Source organism: Eptatretus burgeri, chromosome 2 (genome assembly GCF_056783735.1).
Source record: "Eptatretus burgeri isolate ZD-2024b chromosome 2, Ebu_testis_v1, whole genome shotgun sequence".
NCBI lineage: Eukaryota > Metazoa > Chordata > Myxini > Myxiniformes > Myxinidae > Eptatretus > Eptatretus burgeri.
Genome location: NC_140962.1, coordinates 101,540,975 through 101,557,390, shown reverse-complemented (window position 1 = coordinate 101,557,390; position 16,416 = coordinate 101,540,975). Strand labels below are relative to the sequence as shown.

Below are 16,416 nucleotides of genomic sequence, written 5' to 3'. Positions count from 1 at the left end.
TAGCCATCTTGCTTTCTCTTGTAACCCCACTCCTCTCACAATTTGTTCACTTTCCTTCATTTCTTTACTTCTTTAATTTTCAAATCTTCTACGTCCACCCGCACCCCCTCCCATCCATATAATAATGCGCTTGTCTGTCTGTCTGTTCCTCCATCACATCTCGCAAGATTGTGAATTAAACGCTGTTTCATCATCATTTAATTTTAACGTTGTATCCACAGAAAGACCCCGATATTCACGGGAGATACGTTCCTGAAAAATGCCGCGAATGTCAAATCCACGAATGTTGGGGCATTGTTTCAATGGGAAAAGGGGGATAGCTTCCCGGCGGTTTGTGATTCATAAGGGAAAATTTTAAAATTGCACAAACATGAATGCATGTCATTACAGATTCATTAAAAATGCTTACAAATTAAAAAACAACAGCAGGAACTGTTTCCAATTTTTAGCTCGCCTGTTCGAAGAACAGAGAGCTATAGCGATACCCCCGGCATGAGCGTGAGCGTCAGCGTCAGCGTCAGCGTGAGCGTGAAAATGTTAAAGTTTTTGGTGCAAGTTATTTCCTTTCTAATGTTTTTATCTACCACACTAGTTTTTACTGATTACAATATACAAATACATATATTGCTTTAAAATTATTTGGATCAGACTTCACTGCAATGCTTTATTAAAAATATTATTAGACTCGTCTTTTAAAAACGATAAATGTATAAACAGGCGAGCATTGGGTGGCTTTGACACCAACTCTCTGGTTATTTAAGATACGATGTAACTTTTGATATGGTAATGATGATGATGATATGTTAGCTGAACTCCTCTGAAGAGGATGCAGTGAGGGTGCTGATGAATCCTGCACCGAAGGGGACACAGGTGAGGGTTATGGTTAACAGGTCAAGGCAGTGGTAGAGAAGAAAGAATGAAACCCAGAACACACTGCACATAAGTAGCTGTGCAGGGGTTGTGGGTAGATGGAGGAGGGGTGAATAGTGTGACCATTGTTTGTGGGGGATGGTTTATGCGAACGTACATATGCTTTGCGTGGTTGGTGGAACATGGTTTTTTCACTCGCAAAAACAGGGGTTGGGGACGCAGGTGAAGGTTATGGTTAACAGGTCAAAGCAGTGGGAAGAGAAGAAAGAATGAAACTCAAAACACACTGCACATATGGAGCCGTTCAGGGATTGTACCCTCAAAAACCATGGATACACAAATTATCGGGCTGCAGAATCAGGTCACATACGTGGGAGGGGAGGGGGGGGGTTCACGGTATATCTATACAAGCATAAGTACCCGGCATTACCGGGCAATGCCAGGTCCCTCCTCCCACCATTCCTCTCCCTCCTCCCACACCCCTTCCCTCTGGACCCCCACCCCACCACCTGCCCTCTCTCCCTCTGGACCCCCACCCACCCCTTCTCCTCCCTCATCCCACCCCACCCTCCCTCCAGATTCTCACCCCATCCCTCCCTCCAAATTCTCACCCCATCCTCCCCTCCCTCCGGACTCCCACTTCACCTTTTCCCCTCCCTCCTCCCACCTCCTCCTACCCTACCCCCCACCAGTGATGGGAGATGTGAATGGGCAATTCAAGTCCCATCACCAACAACACCCTTCCTTCCCACTGTCTTTCAAGGCTTGTTCTGGACCTGCTCATGAGATCAAAAGGCTTGTGATGGAAAGAGGATTGATGAGATAGAAAGAGGATTGAGGCGAAAGAAGAAAGAGTGGTGAAATGAGATTGAAAGAGGATTGAGGAAGAAGAAGGAAGAGTAATGAAAATAATTTACAAAATTTTCCATCGCTAATCGTTTCTTCATGCGGCGCTTCGAACAGAATACCTAACCATGGCAGCGGTTTTTTTTCAACCAAGTAAATCGATGATTACCCTTCCAACAGCAGATAATCGGGTGGAGGTCAAAACTGTTGTGGGCCGGGGTTCGGTGGTGATGAACGCCCACTAGGTGGAGCAGTGGAGTCGTCTCCCACCGAACACCCGGAATTTAGGTCGTGACTCTCGGACAACTCCGAAAGGTCACGGGTCACTTAGAGGACCGTGGCCACCAATATATTGACGGCGTGAGGTAGGGGCACTGACGAAATAACAAAACACAGCTTTTCAAATACAGGAGTCCTGTTACAAGGAACACTGATAAATGCAATTGTAATGATTGGCACCTTTGGTGGATGAGCCCATTTTATTGAACAGATTTCTCCTCAACTGAATGAACAGTGAAATCCCCTTTGTTTAATTCCAATTTATCGAAGTACTCACGCCGTCCAACTACCGGGGAAACCACACCCTCGGCTAACTTTGTCCGAATCGAGTCGCTATCACCGACTCGGATCCGGCGTAACCGAGCGGATGTTACCAAAGCCGCGCCGGACTAAATGAATAATTTACGGCACGAACGGCTTTACTATTTCTCAATATGCACCTTGCTCGTCTAATGAGAGAAAGCACAGAAAACGAGTTGGTACATTTAACAGGGGTTTATTTATAACAATAATCGGGGATGAGGAGCACAAAAGGAGCAGAGTTATCCGAATATGAAGAAATGTAATGCACAATGAACAAGGCACTTAACGATTCTACTTACAGACGGGGCCCACGGACACACACACACACACACACACACACACACACACACACACACACACACACACACACACACACACACACACACACAAGAAACTGGACCCCGTGGGTCTTTAGTCAGTAGAGCCGGGCCGGGGTACCTGTCCCGCCTCGTGCGGTCACACCGACCCGAACCACCACGGTGGGACTCGAACCCACGACCTTGGCATTGTCAGCACCAAGACTGCAGACCGCTCAACCACGACCACAGCCTGCGCCGCAATCGCACCAAGAATGCAGACCACTCAACCACAACCACAGACCGCGCCGCAATCACCACCCAGACTCCTGTCTGTCGTCCTCTTGTCTCTTTTTCTCTCTTGAGGTGGGAGGAGTTTCTCTCCTCGCCACTCGCATCCTGATTGGACGAGGGGTTGTCGGACGACTTGTGGTCAGCCTCCCGATTGGTTGGGGCGCGTGTGTTGCGCTCGCCCTTCACTCATTGGCTGGAGGAAACGGTCCATGCCCTTCCTTGGAGCGGAGCCTCGATCCGAAGCGACGGAAGCTCCGCCCACGCCCTCAGCCAAAAACACGTGGGCAATGGCGACTGGGTCGAGTGAGGGACGGCAGCGTTGTTGTTGTTGTTGTTGTTGTTGTCGTTGTTGTAGTTGTAAAAACCTAACCAAAAAATAACTCACAGCGCACACACGAAATTTCCATAAGACAGAAGGGGATGGATTCTAACTATAAACACATACTTATCGAAATAACTGAACTACGGGGACTCTGGCTGTTTGTGTGCACAAGGTTTCCAAACCCATAACAAAACCACGAGCAGACATTTTTTGAGAGCGAAACACTTTGCCAGTGAAAGAAGAAGAAAATGTCGTCGTGTGCGGAAATGCGTCTAATTTTTTCCGATTTCACTCCAGATTTCGATATAATTATTTTGGCCATGAGTTTTGATCATCAAATATGGAATCAGATTTCGAATATCAGCTTTTAATAAGCCTATACAATACATTATTCAAGCCAATCACATTGCACCTTGCCTCACACGGCCAATCAGCATAAACCATGAACAGACAAACAGACAGCCATCTCTGTCATATATATGTGTGTGTATATATATATATATATATATATATATATATATATATATATATATATATATATATATATATATATATATATATATATATATATATATATATATATATATATATATTCATCACAAAGAAGATAATTAATTTCAGATAATTTATTAACACAATGAGGCGATGCATAATCACCTGAGATGCTAGTCTGTCATTTGCAAGACTAACAAGTTCATGAGATTCAGATTTCGACTCCCATGAAATTATGTTCTGCAATATCTGAACAAACTTCGACATTGCTGCAGTTTTATTGTGCACAGATAAAAAAATGTTTTGTGTTTTTTCCATTGAATGGCACAATATGGTGGACAAGGATGACTATTTTCTTCATTTTGAAGTTTCTGGGTTTGTGTTTATGTAGCAGCTGTGTGAATCGTACAGTACTGATGTATGTGCGATTCCAACAGATCATGTTGCTCATATCATCGAGCTCCTCGGGGCCATCCCGAAGCATTTTTCCTTATCTGGAAAGTACTCCCGAGAGTTCTTTAACCGCAGAGGTAAGAACACAACGTTGTGCAAAAAATATTTGCCTTCCCCACCTCCTCCACCTCCCTGTCATAGTAACTGTGATGTCACAAAAGAAGCCGCAAACCTTTGGTCACTATGAGTGTGCACTGTTCATCCAAAAATTTTGCTTTATAATTTTTATAATTTCATAATTATTATATAATAATTAATCAGTATTATCTTGGTCCATTTGGATCTTGTGGATATCATAATTGTGAATGTTTTTTGGTGTATTTTAGACTCCTGTGAGTGTCTCACTCGTATTAACCTTCAGGGAAATGCGGCAAAACTAGACACACCTAGAACGAGCAAAAAAATCAAAAAATGTTTCTTTCTTTTCATGAAAATGCAAATAAAAATAACATGTCCTCATCAAGTCACATTGGTGTTGTTTGGCTCCAGCTGATAAAGGGACGAGCAATGTTGCAGCAATTCTCACTGCCCAAGCTTTTGTCGTTTTTGTTTTTCGGGAGTAATTAATGCCATACCTTTACTTTTGAAAAGCTCCTCTGGCAGAAAGTTTGAGGGGCCTGTTGGCCACTGTCCGTCGTCAAACTCAAAGCAACTCACTCCCAGGATCCTGCCGCTGAGGATGCCTGTGCATCAAGTTGGCAATCTTACTCTTCATATTCAAAATGAAGCCACCACGAACTTTTTAAACTGCCCAACAGGCAAGGCTCTGGGCAGCTACATATGAATTGGTGGTCCCTTCATTTTTAATATGGATCTTCCCCACTACAACCAGTTATTTTCTGCATTCCCCTTGTCCATATGCACCATTAGATCCTTTAGAAAAAAAATTGTATGTCTTGTATTTTACTAATGATGCACAATTGTTGCAGGAGAGCTGAGGCACATAACAAAGCTGAAGCCATGGAGCCTTTTGGACGTTCTTGTGGAGAAGTATGAGTGGCCACTGGAAGAGGCTGCTCGTTTCAGTGATTTCTTGCAGCCCATGCTGGAGATGATTCCAGAGAGGAGAGCCACCGCAGCAGAGTGCCTGCAGCACCCATGGCTTTCTGGGGAGACCCCGAACGCGCACACCTCACCCGAACAATAAGGCGCATGGCGGTTCCTTTTCCCTACAAGTGCGTGGTTTGCAATGCGAGGCAGAGTTCAGTTGGAGGGTTGATCAAATGTCGTTTCCACTGCACTAGGCTGACTGGGCTGGCCAAGTTTGCTCTTGATTTCTGCTGGAGAAACACCTTGACAAGCCCTGTGTAATGGAATTCAAAAATGGCTGCAGTCGACTCGGCCTCAGCAGTCTAATTATCCATCGATTTTCACATATCTAGTTGAACTTTTTTCACACCAGTTGCCAAGATCACCACTCTTTCTCTTATTTATACTTTTGTGTAACTTCACAAGAGTTCCTCCCCTCTCCCCTTTTTGTACAACACTGGCTTTAGTAAAATGGCATTGCGAAGCAGTTGACATCAGAAAGTGCTTCCATTGACTTTGATGCAAAAATGAAAATGGATTTGAAGATGTGCACGCTGTGTGCTGCTGGGCAGTCTGCTTTTGAAACTGGAGGAAAGAGTGTCATAAAGGAAGTATGAAGTGTGAAGGAGGATAAACAAACCGGAGTTCGACCAATGAAGGACGTCGGATGTGACGTACGCGTCGACTGCATACAAGTGGATTGTGGGCAAGAAGTGCAGAACAAACAGGATTAATTTGTTTCCTCCATCACCACAAGCACAAATCATCACACTATCCCCACTCTCCTTTCAATGAACCAAACGGAACTATCGCTGCACATCACGATGCAATCAACAGGACCTTTTTTTTTGTGGCTGCGTGGATTTCCTTTCCTACTGCGTGTTCTGTCGTGACTGTGCGGTTGCTTGATCACATGCGCTCAGTAGACGTCAGTCTTTTGCAAGACGTATCCATCACTTTTCCATTCAGTAGTCATCCAAGGTACTGCAAGTGGTGACCTTAGAACTGAGGGAAAATTGGTTGCTCTGTACATGGATGTCTTGAACGCGACAACGGTGACAAAGGAAGGACCACTGAAATGAGGAAACTATTTTTTTTTTCGCTTGTTTGTTTTACATTCATAGACGGTGGTAAAGTTGTTGAGGACATTGAAAACATGGCTATTTTTCGTCATCGTTTTAACATGGAGCACATGATTAAGTTATTTTGTCGGACTATGATTGTCTTGGTAGCCATAATCCTCAGCAAAGGTTCTTCCGAGGATTTTGGCCTGTTTACACGACAGTCTTTAAACCTGCGCCCTTCAGGTTAACCGGACTGCAAGCAGGGTTGGACGTGCCTGAGTTGTCTATAAAAGTATAGTACCTAGTTGGTTGCCTAAAATCTGCCGCTTCGACTCGCACGGCATTCTGCGGCGCCGCAAAAGACCGCATGGCAATTTGGAGCTGCTTGCTTGCTTCCTCGGAAATAGCGATTGACGTCACAATGCATTCGGAGCGTTTCAGTCTTGCAATTAATGTCGACATTATTGCGACGGAGAAAAAGAACTGCCGAACGAGATTTGACAACCCCTTTCCATCTCCAAACAATGGGAAACTCATTCGCCACTGGAATATTTAAAATTTGGATATTTTGCTAAATCCTTCCTTTGAATGCATTTCGAGAATTTCTCCTACGCTGCTTCGGTTGGTCGTTTTCAAATGAAACTTCGTGACCGGCCAGCGGTAAATGGACATGCGGTAAACAGTCTTGGAGGTCGCTTTTAGTTTAACAGTACACTTGCCGTTTATTATTGGGCGGCTTGCACTTGTCGTTTTCGAAAAACGCTTTACGAAGATTGGTTGTTCAATAATATTGTTGGTTTCAACTGTTTACAGACAAGAGTAACGTGCCCGGAAACAGACTGGGGTTTTATCAACAGCCCTTGTGGTGCTTTGCGTTTTTATTGACAAGGCCGTGTTGACTACACCGTCATGAAACATTTGGCTGACGTTTCAGTGGCTTTTTAAAATCTGTCATCGAAAGGCTGCTTGTCACTGGGTTGTGTTCTCGCATTTGTGGAACAATACATATTTTGGACCATGGAGCTTCGACCTCGTGTCCAAGGAATTCATTGTTTTCCTGTTAATATACCCTATTCGCTGGTGCCCCGATTCAGATAGAGTTCCTATCTCGTGATGCATTAGCCGTTTTGAGAGAGAGATCTGTTTCTAACAGATTGCCGAGGAAAATGACGGTCTCGTTTCTCAATGCTGGTGCCAATCGGCTGAGAACTAAGAAAAATCATGTTTCACGGGAAGAGTAGAAAATAAAAGCTGCCGAAGTTTGTCATCGACACGCGACATACGAGGGGCGTTCAAAAGGTTCTGGGAACGAGATACAATGGCCAAAGAAAGGCCAACTTTTGATTCAATACACAGACAGGTATATGTAATTAATTAATTACGTAGGCCTGTACTCCAGACAGAACTCTGCGGCGTATCATGACAAGTTGAGAAACGTTTCAGGGCTTGATCCAAAGCTGGACAGATGGCTACACCGTCGCAGGATACTCAAATGAAGGTTATTTGAGAAGGAATTTGTAATTTGTTCATGAAAGACATCGAGGAATCTTGAACGTCCACTGACAAGTGGCTATGTCTCGAGAGCTCAAAATACGCACGGTAAACTCTGGACTGTGCTGTCCATTATTAGTCACCTGCCTTGCCTTATGCGGCCACTTTTGCAGCCACAGATCATTTTGATGACAATCTGCCGTGACATGCAGTTGTCTGATTTGCATGGCTGGACTTTCACTTCATCAAGACAGCACTGTCTTCCTGCACAGGAAGCCCCACTAGCATCATCATCATCATCATCATCATCATCATCAAAGTACCGTACGATTGAAAGAGCGTCACCGCTGCCAAAGCAGTCTCTTGGGAAAGGGTAATGCTGGGTGGTTTGCCGTTGCCTTCCCAGCATTCAGTCAGGGGACAGGGATTTGTCATTTGTTCAGGGTGCCAGAGATAACTTGCCTGCTCTTCACAAAAAACACCGTGGGACCTTTTCACGTCCGTCAACAATCAGTCCTGCCAGACAGGTCCTCCGGCTTAACGTCCTCCCGGTGGACGGCGCACTCATTGATTAATCACCTGACCTGCGAAACACGCACCGGGATGACAGTTTATTGCTGGGCCGAGATTCGAACCTGGCTGGACAGCTCAAGGTGAGTGTGCATACCTATGCCATGCTGCCAAGCATACATATATCATTAGTAAGGAAAAAATTTTGCTAATAATATGTGATTGAAAAATTAAAATGTTGACCTTTTGTTGGAGTTGTATCTTGTTCCAAGAACATTTTAAACACATGGTATGGAGAAATGGCATATTTTTAACCCCGCCCACAAAATCATACGTACATATGTATTGCTCCGAATGGTATTTCTGGTGTGCTTGAGACATCATTGCTGTGGCTGCAGAATACATAGACAGTCTTGCGTTTGTCCAGCAGGGGGCGTCTTGTACACTGATATTTAATATGTCCGTGTATATTTCATGAAAATAAACATTATTTAAAATGAGTACATTTTTATTCGAGCCAATATTTTGAACATGTACAGGAATGCATGGTGAGTCAGGTGAAGTATACCAGATGCAGGTAATTGTGTATTCTCCAAATTCAATGTTTCCACGTGATGGCACTTTGACCAAAAAGTGAAATTCCGACGACATCAAATCCTTTTGTTTTTTTTAGATCCACGTGGAGGATCTATCTCTAAGTCTTACTCACGTTGTTGTTCTTCATCTTCTTCTTGTGGACTTTTTTGTTTCACAGCCTACAGTTTTCATCGAAACTTCCTGAAACTTGGCGTATATATGTAAAAATACCCTGCGCAGACACTAACCCTCTCCCATTTTGAAAATTCCTCCGAGAAAAAAAAGTTATGACGTCAAAATATCTCCGCTAATGGAAATCGCCTAAAAAATTATCTCTGAAACTAGGCAAGCTTTTTGAATTCTGTTTGTGGGAATCGAACAGGGCATTAGCAGAGATGAATTACCGCACATATGATACATCACTATGACGGACTGCTGACGAATGTATCATATGACGGACATATGATACATACATCACTATCACATGCTGACAGGTCTGGACTTTGAGGTAGCTGGTCAAGTACATCAGGCAACACTGGCAACCCACGACCAATCCAACTTTCCTGAAAACCTCACTAAGGTATTCCCAAACAGCGATCACATAATGTGCCAGTGCCCCCATCCTGCTGGAACCACGAATTGTCCTTAATACCAAGGTTTCCTAGTTGCGGCACAAACCAGTTTTGCAACATGTCCAGATAAGTGTGCTGATTAACTGGATTATCAAAGAAATACGATTATCAACAATTCTTTGTTCAATGGTGTAATCGCTTGTATCACCCATGGTCACGTTACATTCATTCAATCTGAAAAAAAGGAAACAATTCAACACTCTGCAGACAAAGGAAATGTCAATTTTTACAAGGGGTGACAAGCCAAGACATTGTGGCCATCCTGGAGTATAGTACAGTCTATTTGGTCACATCACGCTGCACCATCTCGTGGCTCCGGTTCAAAGTCTTCAGGCAGCAGACGGTCTTGGCGGTTCCCCAGGACAAAAGCGAGCAAAGAAAGGACCATGGCGTCCAGGATCCCCAATATGGCGATCAAGTAGGCGTATCCCACAGAGCAATACCCGAGGTGGTACTTGTCTGTACCTGCGCCGCATGTTTGTTGCACTTGAGGTGCGTCCCAGCCATCAGGGTAGATCATGCAACCCAGAACCAGCAAAGCAGCTGCGAAAAGGGTGGGTGGTGGGATCACGCAATTAGAGGACAAGTGGGATGTTTCTAAACTTTAATTGGTCCCAAAGTCACAGTTAGAGACATTATTTTTCTTCCAAATGGCAGCACCTGGCTTTAGGTTGCATTATTGCTAGGGGGGGGGGGGGTGGGAATGGGCAAATTAGTAAGGGTACAATGGCCTACACTTCAAAATTCCCCATAGCATTTTCATGATACAATTTTGTTTTTTGTTTGGTGTGCAGTCTGCGGCTGCTGGTTGCATCTTTTCTGGAAGCATGGCTGTGCCGCTGATGCAGTGCCCCTGTTACCAATAAGCTGGTACTCATTTTGCTGACTTCGGAAGGATGACAGGCTGAATCAACCCACCTGGTGTTATTTTAATGACAGACAAGGGCTGAAACTCAAGACCCCAAGATCTTCAGCCAGTCATCTTAACCATGAAACAACACCAGTTCATTAATCATTACGTATTGCTTCTACGACAACTGGTTCTCCACCACGTTAAACCATAGTCCAACCATTCCTCCCTCGGTCTCAGCAGCGATATGTGGCTGCAGTGTGTACTACTGAAAGAACGAATCATCCTCAATCACTGCATTGGTTTCAAGAGAAGTTTCACCAGCACCAGCTCCACCCTAATCTCAGGGCAATTTGGTATATCAAAATTAATGCCACCACAAGGAGTGCCACCCACATCCTCCAAGTCTAAGTGGATAAATTAAAACTGGATAGCCAGCTTAATGGGGAGGCCTCTTGTTAATGCAACAAACTTTTGCAAAGCACCACCATCGTCGGAACCAAAGGGCCATCCTATGCTTGTGAGAAGCTGCAAGAACCTTGCAATATCGTCATCACGATTACATCGAGGGAATGAACGAACGCCCTCGCCAAAGAGGGCATTGCATTCGAGTCTGTTTGTCCACACACGCCACCTGGTGGGAGGCAGTATTACACGTTATCTTTTTCAACCGAGTACCTTCATAAAGAATGTACAATTACAACAATGCGAGCACGTCTATAAAGTACATACTGTTTGAATGTGAGTACGTCCATAAAAGTATGTACTCTTAGAGTATGCACGCCGTGAAAGTACAGAACCTGGCTATGTCTACAAAATACATACAAATAGAACCAATCTGCACAATAACACTGAAAAAGTCTGCTTGTCCGCTATTTGAACATCAAGCTATTCAAGAACATCAAGCTATTCAACAACATCAAGAACATCAAGCTATTCAAGAACATCAAGCTATTCAAGAATATCAAGCTATTCAAGAACATCAAGCTATTCAAGAACATCAAGCTATTCAACATCAAGCTATTCAAGAACATTAAGAACATCAAGCTATTCAAGAACATCAAGCTATTCAACAACATCAAGCTATTCGAGAACATCAAGGTCAGGTCAGGTATGGGAGCATGTGCCAGAACAGCGCGTCGCTGCGTCCACTTTCCGCCGGTACTCCAGGGGCCTCCGTCTGGCCATCCCCCAGGCAGATGCCAGGCCCATCCCCATCTCCTTGAGATTATGGTCAACCTGCTGCAACCATGAGGCACGTGGTCGGCCCACTGGCCTCCTCCACTCATGAGACTCCCTCGCTGAGAGAATCTGGTGAGCAGGATCAGAGTCAGGAAAACGAGCCACATGTCCATACAGCCGCAACTGACGCTCACGGACTATGCAGGTAACAAATCTCATCCGAGTCTCTCTCAGCAACCGCTCGTTGGACACAAAATCCGACCAGCGATAGCCAAGGATTCTCCGAAGAGACCTGGTACCAAAGGAATTAAGTCTCCGTCTCAGATCCTTGGTCAGAGTCCAAGTCTCGCATCCATAGAGCAAGACTGGAAGTACCAAGGACCTGAAGACTCGGACTTTCGTCCTCCCGCACAGGTACCGGCAGCGCCACACCCCATGATCCAGTGAATCCATGACTCCCCAGGCCCGACCCAGACGTCTATTGACCTCTGACTCACAGCCAGCAGAGACATGAATCAAGAACATCAAGCTATTCAACAACATCAAGCTATTCAAGAACATCAAGAACATCAAGCTATTCAACAACATCAAGCTATTCAAGAACATCAAGCTATTCAACAACATCAAGCTATTCGAGAACATCAAGCTATTCAAGAACATCAAGCTATTCAAGAACATCAAGCTATTCAAGAACATCAAGCTATTCAAGAACATCAAGAACATCAAGCGATTCAAGAACATCAAGCTATTCAAGAACATCAAGCTATTCAACAACATCAAGCTATTCAAGAACATCAAGCTATTCGAGAACATCAAGCTAAGGTAATATTCAATGTATTGTGTAAACACCGAACGAAACTCCTGGCCAGGGACTTCAATCTCTGCTCAGTCTTTCTTGTTCAGATGTGTTGAGAATAATTAATTTAATTGAATACAAGTACCGTCCAGCAAAGCTCGTGTAGTCCTAAGTACCTGCGGCAAGCTGCAGCCAGGCGCACACCTTGTACACGGCTGCGGCTGTGCAGAAAAAGAAGAGACTCAAACAGACAAGACTCGTGAGGACGAGCAGCATGGCTGTGCCCACGAAGAAGGCGGCGGTTTTGAAGGCTCCCGAAGGCACGGCCGAGAAGTCCAGGAAGCCACCGTGACACACGAGACCCTGGGTCACGGCGTTGCCCAAACAGTAGCGGGCCAGACCGAAGTGGCCAGCCTGCGGACTCCGATCGCTATCTCCGATCCAGAAAGGCTGAATGAAGCTGACCACACAAAGCACGGCGAAGCACAGCGTCAGCACAGCCCACAACACTCCGATCGCTCGGGCGTTCCGTACGTAGCTCGAGTGGTAGATCACCGCAGCGTTACTCACGTCCAGCATCATTCTCTGTGCACGATCCGCTCTCCTCTGCTGCCTTGCTGCTGGTAGTCCGCCTGAACGATATGACTGACCGATCCTAATCTTCAGGTTTCTGTGACGTAACAATCGCACGCACGATCGCCCCGAAACTAGACCCTGCAATGGGATCTACCTACTCAGGTTGGCTTTGTTCATTATTCATGGCGTCACATCTCTCTCTGTGCGCTTTCAACGCAACAGATGCTTCTTCAGACATTACGTTGATCTGGATCGCGATCAGGTGCACTGAGTTACCTGATTGTACGTAAGGTGGTTTCACAACGGTGTGCATATTCCGGGTTTGTAAAAAAACGGGCATACTTCACAATAGGCCTGTGACGTCATCTATTTGGAAATCTTTGTTTGTTTGTTTGTTTGTTTGTTTGTTTGTTGTTTTTTTTCAGCATCGATGCTTTTGAATCTTGTCCCGCACAGTCTTGGGAAGGACTTGGTGCGAGCCAACTCCATATTGGCGGTAAACTTGTAAATTGCATCCATCTACACTTCTCAGGTAAATGTGTACAAATTATACTTTGAAAAGTCTGCTGCGGAGAACATTCATAATCGTTTACAAAGTAGCCATTATTCTCGTTCTCGAGTGTTTTTTTCATAACTACCAAGGCTAATAAAGATGCCAGAATCGGGAGATCGTTAAAAAAGGTAAAATATATCAAGCTTTGCAGGACTATTTCGTTTTCGGCCCGAATCTCTCGATGGTGAAGAATCACTTCAAAAATTAAATAATTCTCGTATCCAGATCCGGATCCGGATCTTCACCAAAATCGAATCGGTTCGTCCTCGTCACACACCCAACCTGTCCACAAAATTTCATCCGGATCCGTCGACAACTTTTTTTGAGATATCCTGTACACAAACAAACGGACGCAAACACAGTGAAAGGGGTAAAAACATCACCTCCTTCACCTCCAGTGACAGAGGGAACAAGACGCAGGAAGAGGCCATCGGGCCCATCATGCCTGCATCACATCAACACCAGACCAGTTTCAGCCGTGCAAAACGACGCAATTTCATTGGGGGAATGAGGGGAGGAGGTGGATGAGACAATGTGGCACACCCAAGGATATCCCGAGGGTGGAAAAAAAATAATTGGGAAATGTATTTATTTATATTATTTAATTAATTAAATTAAGTTTTTAGATCCTCGTGGAGGATCTCTCAGTCTTACTTCCGTTGTTGTTCTTCATCTTCTTATTGTGAACTTGTTTGTTTCACAGCCGACAGTTTTCATCGAAACTTCCTGAAACTTGGCATGTACATGTAAAAATTCCCTGCACAGACAGTGACCATCTCCGATTTTGGAAATTCCTCCGAGAAAAAAAAGTTATGACGTCAAAATATCTCCGCTAATGGAAATCGCCTAAAAAATTATCTCCGAAACTCGGCAAGCTTTTTGAATTCTGTTTGCGGGAATCGAACGGGGCATTAGCAGAGATGAATTACCGCACATATGACGTCATATCAATTTTTATGACGTCATTCCTATTTTTTGACATTTTTTGTTTCACAACCCAGAGTTTTCATCGGATCTTCGTGAAACTTGCCATGTATATGCAGAAAGCCCACGCGCAGGCAGTAACCACCTCCGATTTTGGAAATTCTTCCGAGAAAAAAAGTTGACGTCATAATATCGCCGCTAATGGAAATCGCCTATACCATTATCTCCGAAACTAGGCAAGCTGTTTGAATTTTGTTTGCGGGAATCGAGCCGGGCATTAGCGCAGATAATTTATCACAAACCTGATACATCACAATGACGTCATATTCGTTTTATGACATCATCATTAAGAGGACAAGGATCTTGGCTCATTTGAGTTTTTTGGTTTTTTTTGGGGGGGGGGGGGTGGGAAGCAGTTCGTAGGTGGGAAACACCATCAACCACACACCACGAGACCCCCACAGATGCACACAATCGCCCATCCATGCTCAAGCTACCTCAAAGTCCTGTCAGCATCCCTGTACCCCTCGATCTCCAATACTTCCAGGTAGCTATCTAATTCCAATTTAAACTTATCTCCTGTTTCCACTGTCATTACCTTTCCAGGGAGACCAATCCATGCATTAAGTAACTACTCTCTGAGTGAAAGACCTCTGCCTTACTACCGTCTTAACTCTCCTCTTATTTACTCTCAGTCTATGGTCCCCCTGGTCCCCACACTGTGTACTTTGGTGAATAAGTCTTCTGCTTTTATTTTGTCTCTACCCTTCATTATCTTAAGCATCTCGATCATATCTCCTCATAACCGCCTCCTTTCTAATGTGCAAAAGCCCTGTCTCCGTCAGCCTCTCCTTGTAGCTGAGTCGAGCTCGGCCCGGAATCAATCTGGTAGCCCTGTGCTGAACCCTCACTGTGGCATTTGCAGCTATGTCCTTCCTGAGTTCTGGTGACCAAAACTGCACACAATATTCCAGATGAGGCCCCACTGAATGTTCAAGTATGTACTTCAATTTTAACAACATTATATTAAAGATCCCTTTCAAAAATCTAAAAGTTTAGCGTTATTGACGCAGTCCTTTCCACCACCCTTACACACCGTAATAAGATGGCGTTGTCACAGTTCAGGAGATGGAGGCTTTATTGATTATCATCGAATGCAAGGTCAATCAGTAATGTACACAGCCATATTGGCGGTCTCTTCTTCACCCCGATACTGCAACCCCTAAAATGCCACACCCTCTCATACTATATATCGACATATAGCATGGTTCTTGGAAGTAATCAGAAGATGATTTGTGTTCTACAATGTTCAAATATGTAATTCAATTGAAACGCTGAAAGAGGTTTAAAGGTGTATAAATTAATTAATTCCGAGTTTTACCACCGTTTTACTCAGTGTCTGTTACATCACCCTGTCTGACATGTTAAGCCTGACATTGGCTTAGTGGTTTGGGTGGTGAGCTTGGGATCTGAGAGTCGTGAGTTCAAGCCCTGTTGGCTGCTGAATTAACAACCACCAGGTGGGGTTGACGCAGCCTGTCATCCTTCTGAGGTTGGCGAAATGAGTACCAGTGTACTGGTAATAGGGGAACTGCATCAGCAGCATCACTGTGGCCCTTACCAATTATGCAACCAGCAGCCACAAGGCTAGACATGTGTGTGTGTGTGTGTGTGTGTGTGTGTGTGTGTGTGTGTGTGTGTGTGTGTGTGTGTGTGTGTGTGTGTGTGTGTGTGTGTGTGTGTGTGTGTGTATCTAACATGTTACATTAGTTATTTGTACCTGTTGTTTGTGTCCTTCATAACATCCTTAAAAACAGTAAGTTTTCTGGTTGGAATGATTTTAAATCTTGTTTGACTGCCAGGCTGACAGACAATAAAAAATATTATCTTAATCCTTCTCTGCGCATGTGTGGATGGGAGAGGGCGAGTGTGGGAGAGAGAGAGAGAGGAGGAAGGGGTAGGGGAGCAAGGAGGAAGGGGTGGGAGAGGAGGACAGAGTGAGGATGGGGAATGGGAAGGGAGATAATTGGTAGTGAAGAGGAGAGCAAGGAAGGGGGGAGAGTGATGAGGGGGGGAGC

At 44.6% G+C, this 16,416-nt stretch overlaps 2 protein-coding genes across 4 annotated transcripts in view; one reads left to right on the top strand and one right to left on the bottom strand.

The window, feature by feature from the left end:
• The window catches only part of LOC147032688 (uncharacterized), a 150,096-nt gene extending 141,347 nt beyond the window's left edge, over nucleotides 1–8,749 (top strand). For all 3 annotated transcript variants that reach the window (XM_085870500.1, XM_085870502.1, XM_085870501.1), the window contains 2 exons: nucleotides 4,140–4,232; nucleotides 5,085–8,749. In XM_085870500.1, coding sequence (XP_085726626.1) covers nucleotides 4,140–4,232; nucleotides 5,085–5,302 — 311 coding nt within the window. In that variant the 3' untranslated portion in view covers nucleotides 5,303–8,749. The remainder of the gene's footprint in view (nucleotides 1–4,139; nucleotides 4,233–5,084) is intronic.
• Nucleotides 8,750–8,822: 73 nt separating this feature from the next.
• On the bottom strand, nucleotides 8,823–13,200 carry LOC147032687 (LHFPL tetraspan subfamily member 5 protein-like). Its single transcript, XM_085870517.1, has 2 exons — nucleotides 12,462–13,200; nucleotides 8,823–10,000 (listed from the first exon to the last, which is right to left on the bottom strand). The coding sequence occupies exons 1-2, from the start codon at nucleotides 12,865–12,867 to the stop codon at nucleotides 9,750–9,752; spliced, it is 657 nt and encodes a 218-aa protein (XP_085726643.1). The 5' UTR covers nucleotides 12,868–13,200; the 3' UTR covers nucleotides 8,823–9,749.
• Between the last annotated feature and the right edge of the window lie 3,216 nt (nucleotides 13,201–16,416).